General features: G+C 39.7%; 1 protein-coding gene across 1 annotated transcript; it reads left to right on the forward strand.

The window, feature by feature from the left end:
- The first annotated feature begins 322 nt into the window (after positions 1-322).
- LOC147455440 (uncharacterized) lies at positions 323-4,913 on the forward strand. The gene is made up of 4 exons (XM_086514211.1): positions 323-644; positions 1,423-1,494; positions 2,512-3,411; positions 3,837-4,913. Exons 1-3 carry the CDS (start codon positions 566-568, stop codon positions 2,652-2,654), a joined length of 294 nt encoding a protein of 97 aa, XP_086370337.1. The 5' UTR covers positions 323-565; the 3' UTR covers positions 2,655-3,411; positions 3,837-4,913.
- Positions 4,914-9,302: the final 4,389 nt, after the last annotated feature.

The raw sequence follows: 9,302 nt of genomic DNA on the forward strand, positions 1-9,302 counted from the left end.
TGCTTCTCACATTTTCAGCCATGACCTATACCTACATAGATTCTGCTCCAGCCATAGCGTGGGCTCTCCACTGTGTCTCGTCACATAATCCTTGAGCATTGAGAGTCACTTATCCATATAGTTCAACACATGTATCTTTTGGTCCCATACATTATATTTGACCATCCAAAACGATAATAAAAAATCATATGTACCTTTGGTCCTACAGATCATATTTGTCTATCCAGGATGATAATAAAAAATATACATCTCTCTCTCTTTCTCTCCCCCCCCCCCCCCAAGTTTTTGTCTTCTAAAGGTTCTTGTTTTCTCTTACCCTCGGACTAACGAAGCACTCTAGTTTGGTAACTTTTTGCTTATTTCATGAAAGTGAAATTTGTAGCATGTTCAAAAATCACCTTTGTTTATAAGCGCAAGTTTGCAGAGAGGTTGTATTGAGATTTTGAAACCATGGGTAGATTTCAAAAGCTGGAAGACGGTCTTCCAGATCTGCAGTCGATTTGATGGGATGTTAGCGCTAGAGATCGCCTATTCACAGAAAGCTTGATAGTGCACACGAAATTTCATGTTTTCTTTTCCAAATTCTGCCTCCCATCCTGAAGAGGGGCTTGATTCTGAAGCAAATGTCAGCGTTCTGATTGCATGTAAGTCTTGTTTTAGGATCCTTCCCCTATGGGTGCGCTCACGGGGTGGATCCACATATGGAATGCAAGCAGAACTGTTTTTGTCTTGCAGGAGGGTGGTGTTGTAGCCCCCCCCCCCCCTCTTTCTCTTCTTTGCCTTTCGATTTTGTGTTTGTTTTTCTATATGTATGGTGTCCTCTTTGTTGCCTGCCTTGTGTTTTTCTGTCAATTTTTCTTTCCTCTCGTGTATGAGTGTGTAAAGTCTTTGCAGTATCAGAAACATTTGGATTATGAAATTGAATCATGGTATTGTTGCTATGTTGAGTTCGTGGCCCTCGAAGGATGAAGCTGCTTTATATACAGATGGTGAAGGTCAATGACTTGAGTGTCAAGGGTAGGGAGCTCTCAATGCTCCTTGCATTTATGGCCCTGGGCTCCATTCCATCGTGTTTCCGTCTTTCATTAATGGGTCTAGAACACGTCAGACTTATGGTTGGATGCAGAGTAGGATACTGATGATGTCTTAATGGGTCTTTAAGGAAATGGTAGACTTACACATTGAATTCGGAGCAAAATGAATGATGACGAATTGTCTCTTTCATGGTTTTTTACTGAATGTTCGGCAGCATTCTCTTGGCTCATATAAGATGTCAAAACAGGTCAGCTTGTTCAAGAATGTGCTGTGCTGTTCTGAGTGTGTACATGACTTATCATTCTGTCTTTCTTTGTTGCCTTTGTCGTTTGGATTTTTTTCTTTGTGGCTTTTGTTGTTTGAACTTTGTGAATCTGTTTTTTGCAGCGAGCTTCTGGGAACAAAAAAGTTGTAAGACAGTTCAAATCCTGAAGTTTTTGGGTGTGATTGATCTGCACAGTATGTCAAAAGATTCTACTAAAGCGGATATGAGTAGAAGAAGCTGCCTACTAAAGGGCAGCCGATCTTGAAGACCCCTTTACATTCTCATGTATTTGGGTTTCAGTCACGATGGGATCCTTCCCCTATGGGTGCGCTCACGGCATGGAAAGCAGACACGATAATTTTTGTCTCGCACGAGGGGTAGTGTTGTAGCGCCCCTCCTGCTCTCTCTCTCTCTCTCTCTCTCTCTCTCTCTCTCTTTGCTCGTCCTCCTGGCCTCACTTTTGTGTTTGTTTTGATATGTATGTGTATGGTGTCTCTTTGTTGCAGGCCTTTTTTTTCCTGCTAACATTTCTTTCCTCGCATATGCGTTGCAGCACGAAAAACATTCGGATTATGAAATTGAATTGTGATATTGTTGCTATTTAAGAGTTTGTCTTTGGAAGGACGAAGCTGCTTAATATACTGTCGATGAAGGTCAATGACTCTAGACTTATGGCTGGGTGCTCAGTGTTACACTGATGGTGTCTTAACGGTCTATATGGTATGCATTGAATTTGGAACCACGATGGAGTCTCTCTTTCACATTTTTTACTGAATGATTGCCATTCCTGAATCCTGCCAATTGTTTTGAGCTGTTTTAACACTCTGAAAGGCCAGGTCAATCACTCTGTCAAGGGTATCAGACTTATGGCTGGGTGCTGAGTGTTACACTGATGGTGTCTTAACGGTCTATATGGTATCCATTGAATTTGGAACCACGATGGAGTCTCTCTTTCACACTTTTTACTGAATGATTGCTATTCCTGAATCCTGCCAATTGTTTTGAGCTGTTTTAACAGTCTGAAAGGCCACTAGTAAATTATCATATGAAAGATATTATCAGGCTTACTTAAACGTAAAATGTAAAAACAGGTAAGGCTGCTGTTTTTTGTGTGTACATGCCTTATCATTCTATGGTTCCTTGTTGCTTTTGCTGTTTAATTTTTTTTCTTTGTGGCTTTTGTTATTTGGGTTTTGAGATGTTTTTCACAGTGAGCTGCTGTGAACAACAGAGCTGGAAGACAGTTCAAAGTCTTGCAGTGTTCTCGTGGATCTACACAATATGTTTACAGATCATCAACTCGCTAGTGGAAATGGAGACTGCCTTGAGGAGATGGGAAGAAGAAGATGACTGAAGGGTTTACTTTACCATGTAATTGGGTTTCATTTGCAATTTGATCCTTCCCCTATGGGTGTGCTCACGGGGTGGATCCACATATTGAATGCAAGCAGAACAGTTTTGTCTCGCAGGAGCGGTGGTGTTGTAGCCCCCCCCCTCCCACCTCTCTTTCTGTCTTTGTTGTTGTTTTTGTGTTTGTGTGTGCATGTATGTGTCACGTGCCTTGTGTTTCTATGTTTTCTTTCGCTGCTTGGATGGGTGCTTAAAGGTTTTGCAGCACCGAAAAGATTTGAAGCATGTAATTGAATCATGTTCCGGCAGCAAGTCGAGTTTGTGTTCCTTGAAGGAAGAAGCTGCTTATATATAGAAGGTGAAGGTCAACAACTTGAGAGTCAAGGGCAGTGAACTCTTGATGCTTTTTGCTTACATATATGACCCTCTGCTTCACTCAACTGCATTTTGATATAACGTTAATGGGTCTTTGTGAACATGTCAAGGCTTGGCATTGAATGCTGAGCAATCCAGCGACAACATAGTAATGGGTCTTAATGAGCATGTCAGACTTATGCATTGAATGCTGAGGAAACCAGTGAGACGAGTTGTCTCCTACATGCTTTTTATTGAATCATTGCTAGTAATCCCTTGTACCTTATCAAGTGCTTCAGAGTTGTTGTAACACTCATTTAAGGCCACTGAAAAATGAAGCTTCGGAATATACAAATAAAGGCTCAAACAGGAGAACAAAGCTATCAGTATGTACACTGTCGAAACAGGTGAACTTGTTTGAGAATGTACATACTGATCATTTTGCCTTTTTCTGTTTGGCCTTGGCAATTCTGTTTTTTGTTTTGAGATCAAATGAGGCTGCTTCATGTATGTTATGGGAGATTCTGCATGAATCCTTATTTTGTGATTTTCTTTTTGTCTCTCTCTCTATTCATTTGTGGAAAGGTATGTATAGCTTTATGATAAGTGCCATGAAACAGAATCACAGCATTAATAAAGGTAGGAAAGGTATGTATAGCTTTATGATAAGTGCCATGAAACAGAATCACAGCATTAGTAAAGGTAGGAACTTTAACCCAATCAAAGTACATGTATTGAGAGCTAAATTGGAGCAAGTAGACTTCCTGGATGCATCACGCTAGTTTGTGTCTACTTTTTTTTGTCAGAATTTGACAAGAAAATTTTGTTGCAGGTTATTACTGTTATTTATTTGGGAGCTTGGTGTTACTCAGCTTTTTTATGAATTACAAGTGATGCGAAAGAAAAAGAGACCGTGAGCAAGACAAACTAGAAGAGGGCTAGCTTCAGATTTAGTATCTTGATTCTTGGGTGTTGGTAGTTTTAACATGATAATTTCTTAGATCATCTGCTGTGGTGTGCTTGCCTGGAAGGTTGCAAGCAGACTGTATTATGTTAGGAGAGATGGATGTTTGTTGGATCTTTCTTTTCAGTCCTTATTCTTGAAGGATCTTCTGTATGGATCTTGAAGGAGTTTCAAGCTTTATTAGACCCTTTGACAAGTGGTATGCTGGGCCAATCAGTTTTTTCAAGTGTCTTCATGCCTGTCTTCAGTGATGGAGACACCATCTCAGAAACATATGAAGCTTTTTAAGCTGGGAAGTTGGCAAGTAGAATTCTTGGGAAACAAACAAACAAGCCAGTATGCATCAGCCAAGTTGATGTTTACTTTCTTTTTTGTCAGAATCAGACAACTTTCGAGCTTGATGCTGCTCAGCTTTGCTCGACTTCCAAGCAATTTGGGCTCCAACAGAAAGACACTGAACAACAGAATGAATTGCTCTTGTTGTTGGTGTGTCTTCATGCCAATCAGTGATTGAAACGGTGTCTTAGAAATTGTGGAGGGTTTTGAGCTGGGAGGTTGGCATCAGTCTATGTCTTGCATATTATACAAGTATTGTTCATTATGCTTGTGGGAACCCAATCAAATGATACTTGTGGCCCGATCATTATTTATTACCTATTTTTTACAGTAGCAACTTTATTTTGTTGCACATGAAATACCATATGAGCCTGTTACAGGGAGTATCCTCACAAAACGAAGAAGCAACTGAAGCATCTTATCAGCCTGTGACCCACAGAATATTACAAGAAAAGAGATTGATATTGGGACATTTTTTCTTGACTAAGAGGAGCAGTTTCAGAATCACACTTATAATAGAAGCAACTTCAGTGGAAGGAGATCTTTTCCTTATGGTGTACAAAATGAGCAACTTAAAAAAGCAAAGCTCTTCAGCAGTCCATTCTTCTATGGAAGCTTTCAACAAATTTGAAAGACCTCATGTGTCGAGTATGGTTTCGTTCAGACCTTGTGTAGGTTAGCATCTTGAAGGCTAATGTAGAGTCCTCACTAATTTGGAAAGCGTAGAGTCGTAGAGTCCTCACTAATTTGGAAAGCGTTGTTTTACTTTTTTGTTAGCTTTTCACGTGTTTTATGCATTTCTTTTTGTCATTTTTTGTTCGTTTAGGAGTAGATTAGGTAGGTATCATCATTTGGAAGAGTTCTTAGCATGAAATGAATGTCAAGTTCTACTTTTGTAGATATTTAGAAGCCTGAGATGGAATATACCATAACACTAGTGAGAGACAAAAAATAATTGCAATTATACACTTTTGCACATAAAGGGTGTGATAACACTCACAAGAAGTTTTGGACAAATTCTCCCACATTGTGACTTACCTCAACATCATGAGCTTTTGTGAGGGAGGTTGCATACCTGGCTAGGCATGATTGGGGGTAGGGGACTGTCGGCCCGGTGGGGGGGGGGTTGGCGGTCCCCTACCCCCAATCGTACCTAGCTAGCCTCTCGAGCAGAAGCTCATGATGTTATGCATTATATGAAAAACAATGAGAGACTCTGTTTTCCTACATGAGAAAATTTTTCTTGTGACTAGTGAGAGACAAAAAGGGGTTAAAACAAAGTCAAACCATCGATAATCGCAATTATACACTTTTGCACATAAAGGGGGTGTGATACTTCTAGGTCATCTAGGATATAAGAAGGAGCATCCCCATCAAGTTTGAGTGAAAAACTTCAAGAACAGCGCACCTAAGCAAACAAGCCGTAACTTGAGATTTAAAAGTCTAGGCTGGTTCAAATTTTTATGTAGCTTTGCTCGACACTGAACAACAGATTGAATTGCTCTTGTTGTTGGTTTTTTCCAAGTGTCTTCATGCCAATTAGTGCCTTAGACAGTGTCTTAGAAACTGTGGTTTTTGAGTTGGGAGGTTGGCATCAATCTATGTTGCATATTATACAAGTATTATACAACCCAATCAAATGATACTTGTGGCTTGATCATTATTCATTACCTATTTTTTTACAGTAGCAACTTTAGTTTGTTGCACATGAAATACCTTATGAGCTTGTAACATGGAGTATCCTCACGAAACGAAGAAGCAATTGAAGCATCTTATGAGCCGGTGACCCACAGAATATTACAAGAAAATGATGGTCTTCCAAGAAGTGTGTGATGAAAGAAATTGATATTGGGGAATTTTTCCTTGACTAAGAAGAGCAGTTTCGGAATCACACTTATTATAGAAGCAGCTTCAATGGAAGGAGATCTTTTCCTTATGGTGTATAAAATGAGCAACTTGAAAAAGCAAAGCTCTTCAACAGTCCATTCTTCTACGGAGCGTGGGTCTAATGAGTAAGCTTTCAACAAATTTGGAATTTGGAAAGGAAACAGGGAGTAATCTTTGTATACTCTGATGCAACTAGAAATTTGTTCTATAGTGTCCACATGTTGTAGAATTGGAAGATTCTTGAAGCAAGTTATGCATTTTAGCTTTGTCCTAGATTATAGAATGGTGTTGCAAATCTTGATGCCAAGTTGAGTTACTTGCATCCAAATTCTTGGAAGGTTAAGAGGCATTTAACTTTAATTGAAGGAATGTTTTTCCTTACGTTGTACAGAATGAGCAACTTGAACAAGCAAAGCTCTTTTGCAGTCTGCTCTTCTACTACGGAACCATGGATCTAAAATGAGTAAAGCTTCAACAAATTTGGAAATGAATCAAGGAGTTAATACTTTTGTATGTTTTGGTGCAACTAGAGATTTTTTTTGTAGCATTCACATGTAGAATTGGAAAATTTGTCAAGCAAGTTAGGGCATTTTAGGTTTGTCCTAGATTATAGAATGTTGCAAATCCTGATACCAATTTCTAATTCCTAGAAGGTTACAAGGCATTGCATGATGAGGGGTGATCATCGAGGGTAATTTGGAGAAAGCAATCACGAAGGAAGAGGTGCAAGATGGAAGCGGCCATGTGGGGATCATTTTGGACGGCTTGATTCATGGTGGTGCGGACTATAGTTTGCAAGGAAGGACAACTCTTGTTGTAGAATGTTGTAGACAATTGAACTGAAACAGCCGGAGCTGGGGAGAGCAGCAAGGAAAGAGGGAAGGACAATGATAGTATTAAAGGAGGGATGATGAATCGGGCTTTATTTGACCAGTGGTATGCTAAGGTTGAATGACTTTAGTCTCAAGTTGAGAAGTTTACTGTTTTGTCTGGGAGCACATTTTTAAAGGACCGATTAGTTTTTTACAAGCATCTTCATGTCTATCTTCAGTGATAGAGACATCGTCTCAGAAACATATGAAGGTTTCTGTTGGGAACCAAACAAGCGAGCAATTTATGTTCATGTTTCTTTTTTGTCAAAATGACAAGAAAATTTTGGACCTATCTATACTTATTTGATCAGCTTTAATTGGTGTGCTCCAATAGAAAAAGTTACCAAAGGAGGGCTAGCTTCAGATTTAATATCTTGGTTTTTCCTTCTGTGAAGTTTTAAGGATGTGTTTTCTGAATAGCCCGTCAATGGACATTGTATAACATGTCCTGATTTGAGGTCATCTCTCAAGTGCTTGCCTGGAAGTTCGCAAGCAGACCTTATGTTGAAACAAATTTATGTACACAGCTGGGATGTTACGGTTAAAACTGCAGGCATGCCATTCAACTGTAGACATGTGAAGTATGTTGTTTACATTGCAGGTTGATAGATGTGGAGTGGGATTACAAGTTCTATAGCCGGACACTTTCAATGGGGGCAACGGTCCCTCTTTCTCTGAGGGCTCCGGCTGCCAATGTTACCTCCTCTTGCTAGCAGCTACTACAGTAGGGGTATATAGACAAATAATTACCAGTCCGATGTAGAATTCTATTTGGCATTTACCCCCCCTCCCTCCCTCCCCGCCCGCCCCCTCTCTTTATGTGCACTAATGGCGAGTCAAGGTATCATTGGTCTTTTAACAAAATTATATATGTTGAAAACCTATCAAGACTCGATTGGTGGTTGTGATTGGTTTGAGCAGTTTTTTGTTTCGGTTGAAGATTGTCATAAAACTCACACAAGGCATGCTTAGTTTAAAGAAAGCAAAGGGAACACTTGTCAAGTTCGTCCTCATGTTGTGCTTGAAGCCTATTGGTTGGCCACCCAAAGGGTCCAATGATAATTTAGGAGATTTAATTAATTGTCTTTGTATTTATCAAGTCCTCTCTTTCAAAGGGGAAAGGGGGCACTGTTCCAAGGCTACCCTTGTTGCTTGTAATGCCTTGTGCTTGTGATTAGCTAGGCTTGGAGGGGTTCAATGAGCTTCAAGCATGAGCTACAAGGAGGGGTCGACCAAAGCAAGCTAGGGGATTTCTTATGGCGTATACTCTCCCACCCACACACACACACTCTCATTGTGCATTGTGCAAAGTGCAAGAGCTTCCTCTCCTTCTCCAAGGTTATAGAGGTTAAGAGTCTACACCAACACTCTTTGGCTATGGAGTGCAAAACCAACCAAGAGCCATGCTTCAATGCTTAAGCTTGCCATCTTCTCCATCTTCATTACTATGCTATTATGTATGTTAGCAAGAAGAGCTATGATAAGTGTGGAGCTAATTCTTTCTCCTATGAACTGCTTCTTCTCTCTCTTCCCTACCCTCATTCCCAGCTAGCTCTCTCCACCCTCGAAGGTATTTCATCTTCATTGCCTCACTTAGCTCATAAAGAGCACAAAGATTGTATCGTAACAAGTCTCTCTTAATGAAATAAATCATAATACAAACATCTATTGGAGGGGGGATCGGTTCCACACAAATCCATTCCTCAATTGTTGTCATGTTCTCTAAATTCTCTCTTGCAAAAGTATTGTTCATGTCAAGTTAACTAAATGCTAGGTTAATTTTGTTACTATTTAATTATGTTTACCTGCTATGCTCACAAAGTAATCTCTCAAAAAGTACTAATTTTCACTACTCTAGTTAATAGGTCAATTCCATTACATTGGTATCAGAGTATTTGTTTTCTCTTTTCTTGCCTAAGAAGAGAGGTCTTTAAATAGCCTTTATAGGCTACTTATATGGTTGATGTTGTTAATTATATTAGGGTAAGTGGAATTGGGATTTATTATCGGTTTTGTTGAGCTCACTATGTGAGATATGGTGCACACCTCGGGAGCTTTGGACTTAATAATGGAGTGTTTAGACTGGCCTACGGTTTTAACATTATTGAGCCATAATAAGTCCGAAAGGAGCTAGCTCTTGGAAACTTTGCTATGTTATTCACTAATCTCTATAATTAACCACTTCGAGTCGTGGGTGTAGATACTTAAGAGCTAATTTTCAAAGGCTAAAAGGAGTGGC

The sequence above is a fragment of the Adiantum capillus-veneris genome, chromosome 6 (genome assembly GCF_014529385.1).
Source record: "Adiantum capillus-veneris isolate H3 chromosome 6, ASM1452938v2, whole genome shotgun sequence".
Classification (NCBI taxonomy): domain Eukaryota; kingdom Viridiplantae; phylum Streptophyta; class Polypodiopsida; order Polypodiales; family Pteridaceae; genus Adiantum; species Adiantum capillus-veneris.